General features: G+C 44.7%; 1 protein-coding gene across 2 annotated transcripts in view; it reads right to left on the bottom strand.

The window, feature by feature from the left end:
* Positions 1–20,590, bottom strand: part of LOC146835224 (E3 ubiquitin-protein ligase HECTD3-like) — a 479,862-nt gene that overhangs the window by 281,216 nt on the left and 178,056 nt on the right. For both annotated transcript variants that reach the window (XR_014960692.1, XM_085602813.1), the window contains exons 9-11: positions 19,727–19,808; positions 10,076–10,258; positions 7,854–7,915 (exon numbers count right to left, since the gene is read on the bottom strand). Coding sequence is in view for 1 of the 2 variants with exons in the window: in XM_085602813.1 (XP_085458939.1) it covers positions 7,854–7,915; positions 10,076–10,258; positions 19,727–19,808 (327 nt within the window). In the remaining variant the exon portion in view is untranslated. The remainder of the gene's footprint in view (positions 1–7,853; positions 7,916–10,075; positions 10,259–19,726; positions 19,809–20,590) is intronic.

Below are 20,590 nucleotides of genomic sequence, written 5' to 3'. Positions count from 1 at the left end.
CAAAGTCTTCAGAGCCATGGCCTGGCAGTCGGGTATGACGTGGGGGCATGGTCGCGCCCCAGACAGTCGAGACACTCGTGGTGCGGGTCCGTCACCGACATCATGCGGGGACAAACTTCGCAAGATTTAAAACCGGGCATCCCTACAGCACCAGGAGTGGATAGACTCAAAAAAGACAAAAGTCCCAAAAACCTCAGTCAAATATTGAGGGGGGCTACCGCTCTCTCCGGATCTGCGTTTGGTGGCGCGGAAAAAGAAAGAACTGGCGTCAGCGCGCGAGGGCGGCATCTAAGTAGCTGCCAGCCGCTACGTCATCCAGGCGATCACGACGCCTACGACGGACGCAGAGCCGCACAACGCCACCTTCCGACACGCAGGGGGTACTGCTGACGAAAACTTTCGGAATCCAGTCTCACGCCTGGGGGTAATTCTAAGGTAAGGAATCTATCACTAATGTGTCTCTTTCAGATCATACACACATTAATATATAGGTTTCTATATTTATTTATACATATATATATATATATATATATATATATAAACATAACACTATTATTAAAAAAAGTATTTCACATTATATAACATTTAATAGAAAATGCATATGTATATATATAATAACACAATGAACAAATTAATAATTTACCAAAAATAATTAAAAAATATACAAAACATTAAATATATGTGTATAAAAAATAATGTGAAAAATATAAATTGAAACAAATAATAATATTAGCTATATTTAAACAATAATAGAAAAGTAGTAACATCTTTGAAAAATAGATATACTATTTTTACTGCAATGTATACAACAGTAAGGAAAGTGTGGGACTCCCGAGGGGTAAAATGAACTATTCACACTCCATTTCTGTGCTACAGTAGGGGAAGCACTAGACACTGGAGGGGTAACATTTATTATTCCCACTCCAGTCTGTTAACAGAAGGGAAAGCGTTGGACACCCGAGGAGAAACATTTACTATTTCTACTCCAATTTGTGCAACAGTAGGGAAAGCGTTAGGCTCCAAATGAGTAAAATGTACTTTTCCCACTCCAATCTATGCAACAGTAGGGAAGGTGTTGAACACCGGAGGTGTAAAATTTACTATTCCGATTTCAGTTTGTGCAACAGTAGGGAAGCCAATAGACATCTAGGGGGGGGAGGGAGGGGGAAATTTACTATTCCCATTCCAATATGTGCAACAGTAAGGAATGTGTTAAGACTACGAAGGGGTAAGATTTACAATACCCACTCCTCTCTGTGTAGCAGTAGGGACAACGTTGGACTCTGGAGGGGCAAAACTTTCTATTACCGCCCCAGTTTGTACAACAGTAGGGAGAGGGATGGATACCAGAAGGGTAAAATGTACTATTCCCACTCCAGTAAGTAGAACAGTAGGGAAAGGGTTGGACAACGGAGAGGTGAAATTTACTATCCCCACTACACTCTGTGTAGCAGTACAGAGAGAGTAGTTCACTTAAAACACATAAAATATTTTAACAACTCTATTAATTAACCAAAAATAATAAATTCTTAATAAAAAGATTATGGGGCATAACGACCGACATCGATGGTTTCAATTCTGACCGCCTAATTTCGTAATAACGTAAACGGTCGGAATTGAAATCAGCCGGTCATTCCTGCTGGGTTCCGATGTGCTCAAGAAGCCTGTTGGGCAGGTGCAACTGGCAAGTAATTCCAATACAACGGCATTTCTGCCGTCGGGATTACGAAGCTCTGTTTCCAACAGGCTTTCCATGCCAGGCTTTCCAACATGGAAAGCTTGACAGAAAGCAAGTTTGGGGGCCCCTAGCAGGGCTCCCTCCTCCTTGCGGCCTCCAGTTGGAGGCTGAGGGGGCAACCAAGCTGCACCCCTGTTGATCCCTACACCGTGTGACAGGCACCTTGAGGTGCCTGCCACGCAGTGCAGGGGTGAATACAATCTCCCATTTCCCTACGGGAGCTACTGCCCGTTTACAGCTGCAGCACAAGCTCCCATAGGGAAATGGGAGTATGAACCGCACCAACTGCGGTCACATCGTAATTATTCGGTCAGGAATGTGATGATGTCAGAATCCAACGGACATCATAAATGGCCCCTATACGTCTACATTTTTTTAAAGATTAAACAAACTACATAATTATTACAATTTTGACTAATTATCAATCAAAACAAATATCAATTTAATTAAAATGCCACACTATATTCCCACAAACATAGCCAACAATTAAAATGTAATTGAAATAAAAAAGTATAACACAATTAATATATTAAGTAACAAATAAAACAATTATTAAATGAATACATTACTTTTTAATGTATTATTACTTGATTAACTTCCCATCCTATTCTCCTACAAACACAACCAAACTAATATATAACCTTAAAAATGTAATTAATAAATAATTATACAAAATTATCAATAAATTAATTTCCCACACAATTCCGCTACAAACTAAACACACATTAAAAATGCAAAGTAACAAATATGGTAACTTCACAATTAACTTCCCACTCTATACCCCTAAAAACCCAACATACCACACCTAACATATAACTTAAAACATATAATTACAAAATGTACATAATTATCAATTAAAATATTAATAAATTAATAATGAATTATACTTAATTAACTTCCCACGCTCTACCCCTACAAACCCAACAACCCACACCTAAAATATATCTAAAAAACATATAATTATACAGAATTTACCTAATTATAAATTAAACAATTAACAGATAATTATTAATTAATTATACTTAATTAACTCCCCACCCTTTACCCCTACAAACCCGACAACCCACCCCTAAAATATAACTGAAAAAATATATTAATTACACAATTTACATAATTAGCACTTAAATAATGAATATCAACAAAAGAATTATTAATTATAATTAACTTCCCACTCTGTACCCCTACAAATCTCACAACCTTCTTTGACACTACAAATTACAATTAACAATTACATTTAAAAACAACAAAAAAAGAAACTATATTTAAAATCATTTATTATACAAACAATTTGTACAATTAAAATCTAAACTAAAATACATAAAGATAATTAAAAAACGATATTTTTACAACTATATTTTTGTAAACTATGTTAACACTACAGATATTATAAAAATAAATCGATACTTTTGTAAAAAAAAAAGAAAAAATCTGAATCACGATATTTGTGTATCACGGTATTAAAAACTCGATATCTGTGTGATTTTATATTTTTGACTCGATATTTTGTCCATATACCCACCATCCTTTATCACTCTCTTAGTTTTCACATTCATTATCTTTCTAAAAGAATCCTCTGATCTCTAAAGCTGGCCTCAAGCTAGTTTGAAATTCTTCACCTACCCATATTCTTTTTAATTTCTGTGTCTCAAATGAATTGTGTGTTGTGGAGTAGTGACCCAATCATTTTTGCTTTTGTAAATGACAGAAAAAATGTTTTGTCTTGCTATTACACTGCAGAAAGTACATTCAGATATTAATCTCCAAATGTCATCCTACTCTCTAATAGTAAGAAAACTATAATAAATGTAGTAAAATTTAAACAAATGTAAAACAAACTGGAACAACATGACAATCCGAAGATAAAATATTCAATATATATTCATATAGTCAGATTCCCAACCATTTGTCTATTTTTAGAATAATATAATACAATATAAATAGCAACTATAACACAATATAAACATAATGTATGCACAGAAAATATAATTTGTGAATATTAGATTAGTTCATTACAATAAGAACATCTTCCACCATTAATTACACTCATTCTCTTGTCCTTAACAGATTAGTAGGAATAGACTGGAACAGCTGTATTTGATTTGATTAACCACTGCAGACAGATGAATTGCGATAATTTATTTGATATTGGCTAAAGCCAAGTAGGAGGCCAAGTGACCGGTCCATCCTCACTGCTCAACTCATTCTTTCATCCCCCTTTATATCCAATACCTGCTAACAGATATAACTACGAGTATCATCTAGAAAAATTAATTTAGTGAGTCCTCGTATTCCCGCTCTTGTATCATAATATCAATGGCAACTGTGATAATAAGCAAGCAGGCAAGCCTAAATATTATGACATTTACACGCAACATTCGAGGTGTTTCCACCGTTTGGGATGAAGATGAGACAGGGAATATGGGCTTACATATTTTACAGCTACATTTAAAGCGCCACATAGTCGGGTACACTACACATGCCATCACTCAATACCTCATCACATCTGCATTGCCTCTAGAATAACAACACCAGACACCTGCATATTGTGGTGAATGAGCCTAAGGCAACTGGCTGATCAGAGACATAGGGTGGGACTTTCGGTTCCGATCAATACGAGAATCAGAGTCAACGCAAAAAATGAGTTTGCTCAATATAACTTTACCCAGTCATGCTTCATAAGCTGCTCTCTGCTTTTTGCTCCGGTGCGTTTGTCACCTTCCTTTGTCTACCTGCACCTTGTTCCCTTGCGTGTAGGCTCCCCCATTAATTATATTCATTACATAGACCTGATGTCTTTTAGGAAACAACTTAAAACGTGGCTGTTCCAACAATAACTCCTGGTTTCGGGGAGGGCCTTTTTTCTGCTTCAGTTTTTTTAGACTTGCGCCGGGACACTCCCTGTGAGTATCCGTGCGCTTTATAAATACCTAATTTCATTTCATTTATTTTTGTTTCTCTTGGTGTTTCTCTGCGTCCTTCCACACTTATGCTACCTTTGGACTCCAGGCTTTCCTGTGTTCCATGCCTGTATCCTGGCAGGATTAGGAGCTCTTTATAGCATGCTATCACCTGAACACGAGTGAATTCTGCCCTCATTTACCCACTAAAATTCACTGTGCTCCTCTTTGTTTTCCTAAACCCCAAAACTCTTGCATTTGTTGGTGTGAAAATATTTGTTGTACCTGTATCCTGTCACCTAAGTATCAGGAAGAGTGCTGTACCAACGACCAAGATGGGCTGTGTATGGCTCTTTCTCTACTCTGCCCCTCAAGGCCCTCAAACCCCAGCACCAAGTGTTGCCATTCCACTCCGGGTGAGGTTACAAGAAAACATAGAATACTGATAGGTCCACTCTGTGATTTAGTAAGTCTGGCACTGAGCTGCTATTCTCAACCATATATAAATGAATGATAATATTCATCAGGTTTGCCATATATATTAACATTTATTCAGGTACCACATTACATTGCTTGGGCAATTAGTCTTCAATGTCACCTCTTCGGATAGTGATATTAGCAAACAAGCAGGCTTCAGTCGCATAGTGAGTGATCAAATCCTTACATTGACAGTCATCACCTTAACTCTCTCAGGACACCCAGTGTGTTAGAGTGATGTGGGAGAGGATGTGGCGTTATTGCCAGAGCTGTCGACTTTAGACCTGGGGTAACAAGTTCCTCAAGGGTAAAGGAAAAGAGGAATGCCAAAAAACACCTGCCATTGAGCCCCCAGGAGGGGTAGTAAGCTTAAGTAAGTAACAGGTTTGAGTCTCAGCATTGGGCCCACAAGTCTGTGATTCTGGGCAAATCACTTATTCTCCCTGTCTCTACAAAAATGAAACTGTCCTTGTGTAATTTAACTGGTGCTCATGTATAGCGCTCCAATACGTTCAGGTCTAGTTTGCACCATATAAAACAGCAAAAAAATAAAGAGATTGCTTCACTATGTAATGCCCACCCGCACCACTCTAAGCTTCACTGTCCACAGCCACACTGTCATTGCATAATTGCATTTTTCAGAACAATATGGCTCTTGACTAAAATTCTGAAGAGACTCTGAACGGATATGTCATTATGAAACAATATATTGGCTATTTTTGAAGCACAAAACTGTCACTCCACACCTTTCATGCAATATTGATCAGTAAACCTATAAACAGTGCTTTAAACCAACTTTATGTGACTTTTCATGGCACTAGAAACATGAGCTTCCTGTAGAGATGGGTCGACAAAAGATGAGTTTTAGAAACAAATTGTACAAAGTGGTTTCCACAGACCCAGATAATTTCTAGAAGATACAGGCTCATGTACCCCGTACTGAGCACCACTGGCCACATCCTAAACCAATCAAAAAGCGGAAGATCTACAGCCGAACTGTTCATCAGTCGCAGTCTGCTCCAGCTCTTCCATTGCCACCAACTGACACTGCTCTTCTAGCGTTCTTCATTCCTTATATCACTTCCTGTTCTTCCAATGTCAGTACTCTGTATAGTATGTCAATACTTCTCAATGCTGGTCTTTGTTTACACTCGTATGGCAATGTCCATGCCAGCGATGCTCAATAAGTGTTCATTAGTCCTCACTCTGCGCATGCTCCTTAAGATCTTCAAGTGGCTATCACTACATACGAGATGCACCGTGACACAAGCCCTCACCACCAGCCGACTGGACTATGGCAATGCCCTCTATGTAGGAATCGCCACACATCTTCTACAGACCTTACATAACGCCACAGCCAGACTCATCAATGTCCTTCCCCGATGAACCTACATCACTCCCCACCTTAGGAAACCCTACTGGCTCTCCATACAGAAGAGATACCAATTCAAGCTTCTGAGCCACGTACACAAGTCTCTAACACAAGCAATGACCCGTCTACATTAACCACCGTCTCAACTTCCACCAACAGTCGAAAAGACGACGCTCTGCCTCCCTTTCACTTGCCCATACTCCCTGCATCACCTGAAGCAGAAGTGGAGGATGCTCCTTCTCCCATATCGCAGCAAAGACCTGGAACAGCCTCCCCACGAACCTCCAGACCATCACCTCACTTCCAGAATTCCGAATGGCCCTCAAGACCTGGCTACTTGAATAAGCCTGCAGGACCTGCAAGAGCCTGGATACCCTATCAGGTGATTAGCTGTGCTTTATAAATCCTGATTGGTTGATTTGCCTGATTTCATACCTCCTACTTGGTCATTGCTGAGGATTCACGTAGCATATCTTAGCCATTGATATTTGATTCTGAACTGTTTCATCTCCTGCTAGACCAGTATCAATTCTCAGCACAGATCAGAAATAGTTTCTGAATCCTGATCTGAAGCACCTTTTGTCATCCATTAACAAAACCAGCACAGCGAGGCCAATTCACATATTTATCATTTGCATGACCAGCTCATTTCATGCCAAAACCCAACACACCTCTCACCATGGCTGTCATTCGCAATCAGTGGGCTCCCTGTTACTGACGAATTGGGGCTGTCAGCCCTGGAAACACATCACACCATGGTGTTCTCACATACAGATTTCCAAGTATAAAAGTTGGAAAACAGTGGCAATCAAGGACATGGGTCTCATTGACAGCAAGAGCGGGTTCTTAAAAAACACTGCATGGACATGTTCAGTGTTTTACTACGCAAAATGGTATCAATCAGACTACCAGCTTCTGGTTTAAATTCAAAATAAAAATAAACCAACCAATAAAATATAACTATAGACAACTATCTATCAATCCGAGTACCAGCTCCTGGTTTACCATATCCATCCCCCAGCAGTGAAACAAGCTGCAGGTTTTAGGTCTTCTTCAGGATCATTCCACAACATTGCTAATGACAACCACTCTCCCACCAACCGCATGAAGATCTCTCCAGCCCGTCATCGCACTCTGTTCCTATCGCCTGATGATAAAAAGGTCTCACATTGAGAAGATCCTTTCTCTAATAGGAAACAAACTGGATGTTTCCTATTCGCGTTTACAGCAATAAATGCTAAATGCATTTTATTTTCCTGGACATAAAATTTCAGCTCCCAGTTACTTCTAGCCCTTTCAGCATCTCTTTTAGTGCTAGGACTCTTTCTTTACCAGCTAATCATGCACTCTATAAGTGTATAAGAAATACCTGTAATCCAGCGGCTTCTCATTCTTCTCATTCTTATCAGATGGTTTCAAACCTTCATATACCTGGGAAATAAAGAGGACCTTTTGGTTAATGAGCAGAACAGGCAGTATCGACACCAAGGCTTTGGCATACGTGAAAGAGGAAGACCGAGTCCCTTAGAAGGCAAGAGGAGCTAATTTTAGATGAGGACAGCTAATAGGTGAAGGCACGAGATGCTATGAGGCTGCCAGTACAGCCAGAGAAAGTAAAGGCTTCCAAGTCCTGCTGCTACAAGACCCAGGTAATCAAAGGACTAAAGAAGTTTGATATTAGGGTGAGAATTCACTAAGACCACTATAAAGAACGGTGTGAGGGAGGTGGGGTGGAAGATGCAAGCTCAATCAATCAATCAATCAATCATGTAACTTGTGAAGCACACTACATACCCGGGTGGGTTTCAATGCGTGGGGGGGGGGGGGGGGGGGGGGGTAAGATGTTACTGGTCGAAGAGCCAGGTCTTGAGTTGTCTCCTGAAGGTCAGCAGGTCTTCGGTTTGACGTAGGTGGAGGGAGAGGGTGTTCCAGGTCTTGGCTGCGCGATGGGAGAAGGATCTGCCTCCGGAAGTAGTTCTCCAGATGCGTGGGACCGTGGCCAGGGCGTGGTCAGCGGAGCGGAGTTTCCTGTTGGGTACGTAGAAGGAGAGTCGGCTGTTGAGATAGGCCGGGCCGGTTTTGTGGAGTGCTTTGTGTGCGTGGATCAGGAGCTTGAAGGAGATTCTTTTGTCGAAGGGGAGCCAGTGTAGGTTCCTCAGGTGGGGGGTGATGTGGTCGCGGGACGTCGAGGATCAGGCATGCAGAGGTATTCTGGATTCTCCGTAGTCTGCTGATGAGCTTGGACGAGGTTCCGGCGTAGAGGGCGTTTCCGTAGTCGAGCCTGCTGCTTACCAGGGCTTAGGTGACAGTTTTCCTCGTGTTTGTCGGGATCCATCTGAAGATCTTGCGGAGCATGCGGAGGGTGTTTAAACAGGTGGAGGAGATTGCATTGACTTGTTTGGTCGTGGAGAGTTTCGAGTCGAGGATGACTCCCAGGTTGCGTGCGTGGTCAGTGCGGGCCGGGGGGGACCCCAGTGATGTGGGCCACCAAGAGTCGTCCCATGCGGAGGGGTTGGACCCGAGGATGAGGATTTCTGTCTTGTCTGTGTTCAGTTTGAGGCAGCTGTCCTCCATCCAGTCGGCGACGGCCTTCATTCCCTTGTGGAGGTTGGATTTGGCGGTGAGGGGTCCTTGGGGAGGGAGAGGATCAGCTGCGACTGGTGTATGAAGCCCAGCTTGAGCCTCAACCCTCTTCCCTACTGATGGGACGGCGGAAGATTGGAGGCCCTGATGAGAACAGTGGCACTGGCTCCCCAGGTCAAGGCTACGCAGCCCAAATGAAAACATCCATGTCACAGCTGTATAACCGCATGCCAAAAGTCAAAACATATTTTTGCATTTACACTGCAATAACATACTTCTTTGGCTTATCTTTCCAGCATTCCGTGTAAGAATAAGACTGACAATTTAGATACAGAGAAGATTTTTAAGCACACTTACTCACAGGTTCTAGGGTGTATATGATGAAAGAATTCATGGGATAAGTGATTTCCCATCATTAAAGCTGTATCCCAGATGCTCAAACTGTGAGCTTTGGGTTTTCAAGCTGAATCCCAAAGCAAACCAGCAATTTTTCACGGTGTCCTTCATCCCATGTAAAACCAAAGTTGATGTACTTTGATGTTCTCTATTTACTCCTCACTCGTTGTTGTGTTTGTTTTTGTTTCTGCTACTAACAGACACGTCCCGTTTTAACTGGGGTTACTATCAATGGGTCAATGTACATGAGTGTGTTCCATGTCAAGTCTGGCCGGGTAAATTGCTGACCCAGAACCTTTTGTGAGGGTTCAGTGGCGACTGGCCCATACAGAGGTATGGCTCATCCCCATGAGCCTGTTAGTCCTTCCCTTTTCTATATATGTGACCTAAGAAATCAACTGGTCCAAACAAAGGTGGGCGGATCTCTCACAGCCTGATCTACTGACCACACCTTCAAAAGCCGTTGAGTGCATCTCTCATCTTTAGGTCCATTAGTCCACACAGCTTCCTCTGATATATACGTGACTAAAAAGTAGTACTGATATTGGGGTCCAACCCAATGGTGGTCCCTGCTAAGCCAAGCCATAGATACTCTCTTTCAATGCTTCATACCGTGCTGAACACTGAGTTCCTGTAGGTGGGGTCCCGCAGGGGCTTATCCCGGTGCTCCATGGCCTTCCTCCGGTTGATGTGAAGAAGAGGCATGTCGTCTGGAGAGCTGCTTTCAGAATCCTTAAGGCACTGGTTGATGAATGGACCACGCCAACTGGATAATAACAGGAACTGTTTGGTGAACTAAAGAGGAAAAGAGGAGAAGAGTAAGATTAATGAAGCCCCAAGAGCCTACATTCCAGCTGGTTAAGAGCAAACTACAGAAGAATTCGAGTGGCTCTTAATGTTACCTGGCAGTAGAGTACCATTAGCTCTTCCCACCTTCCACTAAAAGTACATTCCATATTGCCCATGCCAACCTGCAAGACAGTCAGTCTTCGGTCCTCTTCAATACTGCCTGTCAAAAAAAACTGTCCAGTTTGTAGTTGACCTTTAAACTTAAGAATGCAGTCTGCCCCAGGGCACGATCCCTTTCACAGCATTTCTAAGGGCCTGTATGCTTCACCAAGAAGTGAAGTAACCCCACTCTGCCCGTCTTTTCATACTATTGCAGAATCCATTTTGGCTCGGGTTCCATTTTGTGACCCTTAATATGAGTTTGCAGAATGTGTAAAGGCCTGCTGGCCTTTGCTGAACTCGCAATGGCCGCAAGACCTTGAGGAATAAGGAAATCATGAGTGTACGTCACAATCTACTGCTTCGCCTGCTTGTTGATTTCATAAGTCAATATCCATATAAAGCCAAATGTTTCAAGTCGATTAATGATTGGATAAACGTTAAGAAATCTTTAACGCTTGGGTATGCACTATTGACCCAGTCAGTCAGACAGGATGTACCAAGAAGGGATAAAAAGCCATGCGAACTGTTACTTGGGGAAGTCGGTCCAGAAATTAAACCATCCCCACGCCGCTGCGTTTGATAGAGCTTGACTTTGAACCTTACTGCTTTAGTTTGACAATATGAACCCTTTACTTACCAACACTTGATAGGACCTTTTCTTGCAGGGCTTGTTTACCTTACGGATAACCTTACTTTTCACTTGTTGGCATTCACCAGATAGCGCCCTCTGCCCCGTGCTCTGCTGACCTTCACCTGACAGAGTCTACCACAGGCCTCTTCACCCTAGCAGGCACTACAGCTGCCAGCTGCTGGCCAGTGCTGCTCACCAGCGCTTGAAGCATGTTACTGGATAGTACGGCCTTCCTCAAGGCCCACCCACTTTTACCAAACAATACACCTTTTACCTTTACCTTTCCGTGACAATGCAGCCTCTCTCCACGACTTGCTTAGTTTTACTAAGGGTGGGCGTAGTTGACGGAGTACCACTACACGGAATTCTGCGGAATTGAACAAAACCTCAGTGAAACTCCGTTCCATCTCATCCCCATTAATAAAACAGAAACCTCACATACTCTTGATAAATCAACAAGTAACTATCTTTACATGCAAAAACGCATATAGTCATCTAACAAAAGTGAAAATGAAAATACAGCAAGCAGTGAGAGAGGTGATGATTTTAGTGTCTTCCCTAACCCAGGGAGAGAACCAAGCAGATGCCTTGAACACAAAGAGCACATCATGCTGAACAATTGGGTGGTGGTCCCATCCTCCTAGGACCACCTCAACCACATATAGTATCCAATATCAAAACATTCCTCAAGGGCCAGTCTCTGGGGCTCAGCTGAGAGCTAATACTATAATATTCACTGCACTCTAGAATCTCGCCCCATAATGCTTAGCTGGGCCTTTGGTTGGCATTGTATTTTTGCCCATATCTTTGCTTGGGGTGGTCCTAGGAGGAAGGGACCACCACAATCGCTGAGCAGGATATGCTCTTTGTGTTCAAGGCATCTGCTTGGTCCTCCCCCTAGGTTAGGGGGGACCCCAAAATCATCACCTCTCTCATTGCCTGATATTTTTCAAAGCTCACTTTCGTGAATTGGCTTTTTAGCATGTAAAGGTAAAGTTGTCTTATCAAAGGGTTGTGGGTGCGATAGCTTACTCCAGAATGTATGCAGAAGTTCCGTGTTATGCATATTAATAAAACAGAAATCTTGTGTTTTCAATGTAATGTGGATTAATAAAACAGAAATCACAAATACCTTTAGTAAAAATTCAAATAACTATCTTTAAATGCTAAAATACATATAGTCATCTCACAAAAGTGAAAATGAAAATATAGCACATAGGTAAAGACAGTGAGAGTCGTGATGATTTTTGGGTCCTCCCTAACCTAGGGAGAGAACCAAGCAGATGCCTTGAACACAAAGAGCACATCATGCCGAAATGATTCGGTAGTGGTCCAATCATCCTAGGACCACCCCAAGCACAGTTATGGGCAAAAATACAATCCCAACCAAAGGCTCTGCAATGCATAATGGGATGATATTCTAGAGTGCAGTGAATATTATAGTATCCAATATTCAAACATTCCTCAAGGGGCAGGCTCTCAGACTCAGTTGAGAGCTAATACTATAATATTCACTGCACTCTAGAATCTCGCCCCATAATGCTTTGCTGGGCCTGTCATTGGCATTGTATTTTTGCCCATAACTTTGCTTGGGTTGGTCCTAGGAGGATGAGACCACTACCGAATTGTTCAGCATGATATGCTCTTTGTGTTCAATGCATCTGCTTGCCCTCCCCTAGGTTAGGGGTGACCCCAAAATCACCACCACTCTCATTGCCTGGTATTTTTCAGAGTTCACTTTTGTGAATTGGTTATATGTTTTTTAGCATGTAAAGGTAAAGTTAAAGTTGTTTTATCAAAGGGTTGTGGGTGCAGTACCTAACTCTGCTACGTGGCGGAGTCGAAATTATTGCATGAATTCCGTGTTTTCAATGTAATGCGTAGTTAACAAATCTTCGCAGCCTCCGCTAGCGAACTCCCGCGGTTACGTTTTATACAATAGTACATATCGGCTGCAGCCTGGTCAACTTTACCAGACAGTATCGCTGAACCACTCCTGAGGCGGAAGCCGGGAGAGTATTTTGTGTGTGTAATTGTATTTTTAAAATTGTTTATCCTGCTGTTTTAAACGCACGTTGCACTCACCCCTGGGCACTTCCCTCAACCGCCTTGAAGTCCCCTGCACAGCGGATTTGAGCGCTGTTGCAGGCAGGGAACAATCTTCGCCGCCTTCGCGCGCTCGATCCCCGGGCTACGCCCACTTTCAAAGGCCACACCCACTGAACCTTTAAAAAGCCGCGCTGACTACTAGACCGGCAGAATCGCTGAACCACTCCTGAGGCGGAAGCCGGGAGAGTATGTTGTGTGTGTAATTGTATTTTTAAAATTGTTTATCCTGCTGTTTTAAACACACGTTGCACTCACCCCTGGGCACTTCCCTCAACTGCCTTGAAGTCCCCTGCACAGCGGATTTGAGTGCTGTTGCAGGCAGGGAACAATCTTCGCCGCCTTCGCGCGCTCGATCCCCGGGCTACGCCCACTTTCAAAGGCCACACCCACTGAACCTTTAAAAAGCCGCGCTGACTACTAGCGCGCCAGAATCGCTGAACCACTCCTGAGGTGGAAGCCGGGAGAGTATGTTGTGTGTGTAATTGTATTTTTAAAATTGTTTATCCTGCTGTTTTAAACGCACGTTGCACTCACCCCTGGGCACTTCCCTCAACCGCCTTGAAGTCCCCTGCACAGCGGATTTGAGCGCTGTTGCAGGCAGGGAACAATCTTCGCCGCCTTCGCGCGCTCGATCCCCGGGCTACGCCCACTTTCAAAGGCCACACCCACTGAACCTTTAAAAAGCCGCGCTGACTACTAGCGCGCCAGAATCGCTGAACCACTCCTGAGGCGGAAGCCGGGAGAGTATGTTGTGTGTGTAATTGTATTTTTAAAATTGTTTATCCTGCTGTTTTAAACGCACGTTGCACTCACCCCTGGGCACTTCCCTCAACCGCCTTGAAGTCCCCTGCACAGCGGATTTGAGCGCTGTTGCAGGCAGGGAACAATCTTCGCCGCCTTCGCGTGCTTGATCCCCGGGCTACGCCCACTTTCAAAGGCCACACCCACTGAACCTTTAAAAAGCCGCGCTGACTACTAGCGCGCCAGAATCGCTGAACCACTCCTGAGGCGGAAGCCGGGAGAGTATGTTGTGTGTGTAATTGTATTTTTAAAATTGTTTATCCTGCTGTTTTAAACGCACGTTGCACTCACCCCTGGGCACTTCCCTCAACCGCCTTGAGGTCCCCTGCACAGCGGATTTGAGCGCTGTTGCAGGCAGGGAACAATCTTCGCCGCCATCGCGCGCTCGATCCCCGGGCTACGCCCACTTTCAAAGGCCACGCCCCTCTTCCTCTCCACATTAATGTGCCCTTACCGGAAGCGCAGCGGACGAGCGCAGCGGGCGCGCCGTCAGCGCGCCGAAGGCGCGCCAAAGGCAAGCCCGTCTGCGCCCGGACGGGGTCAGGGGCCACCCCTCCTGGCCCCCGTCCCTTGACTCAATATACCCCGGCGGACCTTCTCAAACTTAATCCCCCCAGGGAAGCTCGCTGTCTACACCGCTACCACCCCCTAAGCCTCCCTTCCTCCTGCCAATACTGCAACGCCAGACTAAACAGCACTCAGCAGCCATCGGAACATCAAAATTACTCCTTACTACTTTTAAACTGTAGATCTCTGCCAAAACACAGTGCAGATATCTCTCTATTAATAGAAGACCGGGCACCGGACGCCATCTTTCTAACAGAGACTTGGCTGACTCCGGACTGTGACCCCGATGTGATCCAAGCACTACCTCCTGGCTACAATATCTCCCGCAGAGATCGTATGCAAGGTAAGGGAGGAGGCATCGCAATCATTTATAAATCACAGTATCATTGTCACTGTACCCCAGACCCTTTTCAGGATTGTGAAAGCATGGCTTTCTGCCTGAAATTCACCCCCAATAACAGTCTAACAGGAGCCCTCGTGTATCGTCCTCCAGGCTCACTTAACGACTTTCACTCCCTACTCCCGTCGCTAGCAGCAGAATTCGTAATGTCATCCTCCAATTTTACGATTCTTGGAGACCTCAATATGCACTTTGATAACATCAGTGACGGCACCACTATGGAGTTAGTCGGAAGCCTGGCGGCGATCCAACTGGAGCAACTGATCCACTCCCCTACCCACGACAAGGGCCACCTGCTCGACCCCGTCTTCACCAACTGCCCCAACCTTTCAGTCGGCACTATCACACATCTCCCCTGGACCGACCACTTCCTCATCCCCCTCAACTGGAAGATTGACAAATTCACTCCCCCCATCCCCACACCACGCAAAATGAGGAACTGGTCTAAGCTTCCACTGGAACAATGGTCCAATCTACTATCTGCCACAAGACCTTCTTTATCCCAAGACCCCATACTTGACAACAGCAAAATCCACAATTGGATCGAGGATTCCATCGACTCCGTTCTCCCCATGAGGAGAACCATTCTAAAAAGAGCGCGAGCAACCGCTCCGTGGTATTCAGAGGAGCTTAGGAAGAAAAAACAGCAATGCAGACAACTGGAAAGAAAATGGCGCATGGGATACGACCCCGTCGAAAAAATTAGGTACAGAGAAGCCATCAGGACCTATAAACTGGAAATCAACACAGCCCAATCCACCTACTTTGGAGATAAGATTATGTCTGCTAAGTCCAATCCAAAAGAAATCTACCAAATAGTTAAGAGCCTGTCTAAGATCTCCGCCCCGGCCGTCCCAGCCGAAAACCCCATCGATAGATGCAACGAGTTAGCTGTTTTTTTTTACCAAAAAATAAATAAAATGTATTCGTCATTCTCAAGTCTCGCATCTGACTCCATAGTCACTGAACCTTGCTCCTCTACGCAGAATAAATCCCCCGCGCAAGCAATGCTAAATAAATTCCCACTAATGGACTCAGACTCACTCCAATCCCTGGCCACACAAATAAAGTCTGGCTCCCCCCGCGACCCTGCACCCCCCCTTACAATGAACATGGTTAGCCAAATCATCCTCCCCACTATTTTGGAACTCCTCAACAGCTCAATACTAAAGGGCGTAGTGCCCCCAACCTGGAAACAGGCGATGGTGAGAGCATTACTCAAGAAACCGACCCTCAACCCGAAGGACCCAAATAACTATCGCCCCATCTCCCTGCTACCTTGGACAGCCAAAATTTTGGAGAAACATATTAATATTCACCTCACTAAATTCCTGGAAGAGAACCGGCTACTGGATTCTACCCAGAACGGATTTCGTCCCAAACACAGCACAGAAACCGCACTTTTAGCCGTAACGGAGGAATCCAGAAGGATCCTGGACCAAGGGGGATCAGTGGCAGAGGTCCTCCTCGACCTAAGCGCGGCGTTCGACACTGTCTGCCACAAGACCCTGCTCCGCCGGCTGTCCCATCTGGGACTTGCCGGGGCAGACCTTGACTGGTTAAGTTCCTTTTTGAGCGGAAGGACTTTCCAGGTCTTTGATGGCGAATCCTGCTCCACCAGTAAATCCCTGGATTGTGGGGTACCCCAGGGCTCTTCCCTAAGCCCCACGCTGTTCAATGTGTATATGCGACCGCTGGCTGGGGTTGTCCGCCAACATGGTACCACAATCATTTCATATGCGGACGACACCCAGCTGGTGGTCTCCCTCGCACAGAAGAACAGCGGGTCCCCTCGAGACAGCCTAGCGGCCTGCATGGAAGAGGTGAGGAAATGGATGACAGCATCCTCGCTAAAATTAAATGGGGATAAAACCGAGGTCATGCTCCTCGGCCCCCCCACCCTCACTGCCTTTGACCGGCTATGGCCCCTTAGTTTAGGCCCACCTCCTACTCCGAAGGCCAACATCAAAAGCCTGGGAGTGTGGCTTGACAAATCACTCACCCTGAATACCCAGGCTACCAAAACCTCAGCAACGTGTTTTGGTATCATTCGTATGCTGAGAAAAATTCTGCCCCTCCTACCATTCGAAGCTCAACAGGTGGTCATTCAGGGTCTCATCCAGTCTCGGATAGACTTCAATAATGCTCTCTATTTGGGAGCCCCTGAATACGTGCTGCAAAAACTACAGCGAATTCAGAACTGTGCGGCACGTACTCTACTTAAGATATCGAGAAAAGAATCTGCCAAAACGGGTATCCGATCACTCCACTGGCTCCCGGTAAGGGAAAGAATAAAATACAAAACCCTATGCATATCCCATCAAGCATTTCACAGAGCAAATCCGGAGATCAATCACTCTCTTCTCACTCCCTACCTCCCCGGGAAACTGCTGCGCTCGACCTATGCCTTTCTAGCCACAGTACCCAGAATTAAGAGGTCAAGAGCAGGAGGCAGGACCTTTACCTTCAATGCCGCCAAACTATGGAACTCTCTTCCTCTATCCCTTAGATCCAATCCCAGCCTCCCTTCCTTCCGCAAGGAATTAAAAACTTTCCTGTTCAGAAACTAATTCTACTCCTTTCTCCCTTAGCTACCACCTCAGTGAATCAGTTTTTCTACTTAGCGCTTGGACGCCTTAGGGCAGCAGTCGTGCTTTATAAATCCCCATTCATTTCATTTCATTTCATTTCAGTACATTTTGTATCAGGGCTAGGCCATTTGTATCTTATAATATGGGTTTCCTCATAAGATACTTTATGTTACAGCATGTGTTTTTTGCCTCATCCGCAATCACAAATTTCTTGGCATAGTAGGTGGGGGGCTGTGTCTCTGTCAATAGTTGGAGGTGTATTCTGTAGTAGGAGGGGCGTCCTGAACCCCAGCTTTAGCAGCTTCAGTGGGGGCGGGGCCCTTGATGGGCCTCTTCTGTCTGCAGCTCGGCAGAGATAAAGGCTCACAATTAACATGAGAGGTTGAGGGAGTGTGTCAGTGAAAGGATGTATGCACGGATGGATGGGTGAGTTTAAGAATGGATGGGTGAGTGTAAGGTTGGATGGATGGACAGATGGATGGATGGATGAAAGGATGGATGGATGGATGGATGAGTGAGTGAGTGTAAGGGTGGATGGATGAGTGAAAGGGTGAATGGATGGATGGACGCACAGATGGATGGGTGAAAGGACAAATGGATGGATGAGTGAGTGAAAAGAGGGATAAATGAGTGAGTGAACAGATGGATGGATGAGTGAAAGGATGGATGGATGAGTGAAAGGATAGATGTGTGAGTGTAAGGGTGGATGATAGATGAGTGAGTGAAAAGAGGGATGGAAGAGTGAGTCAAAACAGGGTTGTTGAGTGAAAGGATGGATGGCTGAGTGGAAGGGTTGATGAATGAGTTAAAGGGTGAATGATGGCTGGATGAGTGAAAGGATGGATGGATGAGTGAAAGGATGAATGTAAAGCTGGATGAGTGAAAGAATGAAAGGATAAGTGAAAAGGAGGGTGGCTGGATCGTGGGACAAAAGGGTGGATGACTTCTAAGTGAAGGATGAATGAATGGGTGAGTAAAAAGGTGGATGGATGGATGGAAAAGTGAAAGGATGGATGGGTGGAAGAGCGGATAGATGAATGAAATTATACATGGCTGAGTGAAAGGCTGGATGGAAGGAAGGATGAGTGAAAAGGAGGATAGTTGGAGTGAAATTGTGCATGGATGAAGTGAAAGAGCGAAAGGATGGGTGAGCAAAATGATCGGTGTATGAGTGAAAGAAGGGATGGATGGGTTGATGGATAGGTTTGTATATGACAGAATGTAAATTTGAAACGGTGGATTTCGGCGGGTGGAGGTAGGGATGAAAGGACAAATGGATAAATGCTTGGATGGAAGAGACAAGAGAGCTCTTCTGGGGATGGTCACGATGATTTGATTTGCTTGCTTGGAGCTTTGTTTCAAAGTGGAGGTTGTTTTAATTTGCTGGCTATTCCCTTGGTAGTGTGGTGTTGTGTAGTGGTGCCACCTTACAGCTAGTGGAAACATGATCAGTAAAGTATACTATAGGAATGGAAGGTGACTGATTCTTGTTACCTTTGAGCAAACTCATTCCCAGTGGCAGCATTTTTGGGTCCTCAATGTAAAGGGGTCCTACTAGGGTGGGTCTTGCAATTTCCCAAAAACCTGTGCAAGTGCAGATGCGAGGCTTCGGTGTCAAGCACCTTCCGGTTCCCCTTGTCTCTCTGCCCGCTCTTGCCACCCAGTTTCCTTCTCGGTCTCCTTTTTAGGCTCTTGCAGTAGCTTCTTTCTATTTCTGACCACGGTCACACACTGCCGCAACATCAACACAGGGAGCTATGGTGTCTCTTCAAAAGCTCCAAAATGACCTGTCAGTCCACAGCTGCAGACCAGCATTCGTCTTATTTCACTCTGCTATCAGCCTGAACATGCTTCTCTTTACTCAACATTCTGGGCAAGTCAAGTGATTGACTACGTCATCACTATGTAAAGGAAGAATAGAAATGTTTCCCTTACAGCTCTCTAGGCTTACACATATTTATAGCACCAACTAGTTAAACCCAGGTTCCTGTACTCCTCCACCCCATCCACCTGGTGTTCTACTGGTCCAATCTATTATCACATCCACCTGCCTTTCCAATTGATTAATGCCTACTAGCCCCTTCTGTAGTATGCCCATCTGCTCCTTCAATACCCTAATTCCTGCTGCATGTACAGTCCGACACACCTAGTGGCCAAGTAACTAGTCCTTCTTGTCTAACCGGGGACTTCTACATCTTTTTAGATAAACGCACCTTAAACTGGCTGAATGTTCCTGCGGTATGAACCCATGCTGGGACCAGGTGGTGCAGCACACGGTCTTGCATTTTTACAAACCTGTGAAAAAGAGGAAAAGTTCAAATAACATGTAAGTTGGGCTTAGACTAACAGATGGCCCTGGGACTAGAAATTACTTCTTAAAGGAGGCTTCTCATTCAAATACATTTGATGTAAATCAGTTCAGACATTATTGCGAAATTATGGTTTAAAATGTATATATACTGAAAAACTCAGGATCTGGTGATCCAACAGATCCACACAGAACATCTGATTGGCTGCCATGACATGAAGAAAGATGCTGCAGCAGCCATTTTAGGGCTTAGGAACTCAGTCCCCTTTTGAGGAAAAAGATTGGAAACAAATATATAGGGTGGAAGGGTATGGATACCGTGACCTGCTTGCCCTGGTGGATGGGTTACATGTGAGCCCCTAGGACCAAAACATATATAAATATTTTTTTCTGCTGATCCGCTTTAGAATTTTAAAAAAACGGCATGGGTCAGGGCCCCGGGGTGGAGTGGGGTGGTCGTGATTTTATTTTTGGGGAGAGAGGACTTACAGCCCCCTCCACTAGCCATTAGGAGGCCCCAGAAACCCCATCCCCCAGGGCAAATTGCATTATTATGGGGACCGGGTATCGTTGACCCTCCACAAACCTTTTGAAGGCCCCAAGAATCCCATACCCCGGGGCGGGCCAACTGCATTTTTTTTTTTTTTTAGGAGGGAGCTCCCTTCCTTGAGCAATACAGCGGCCCAGTGGACCTCATCGCCCAGATCCCAATGTTGAACAATGTGATGTCCCAGATACCCCATCCCCAGAAGACTTTATTTGTCCCTGC

This window comes from Triturus cristatus, chromosome 4_2, assembly GCF_964204655.1.
Source record: "Triturus cristatus chromosome 4_2, aTriCri1.1, whole genome shotgun sequence".
Taxonomy (NCBI): domain Eukaryota; kingdom Metazoa; phylum Chordata; class Amphibia; order Caudata; family Salamandridae; genus Triturus; species Triturus cristatus.
This window is presented reverse-complemented; position numbering and strand designations above follow the sequence as displayed.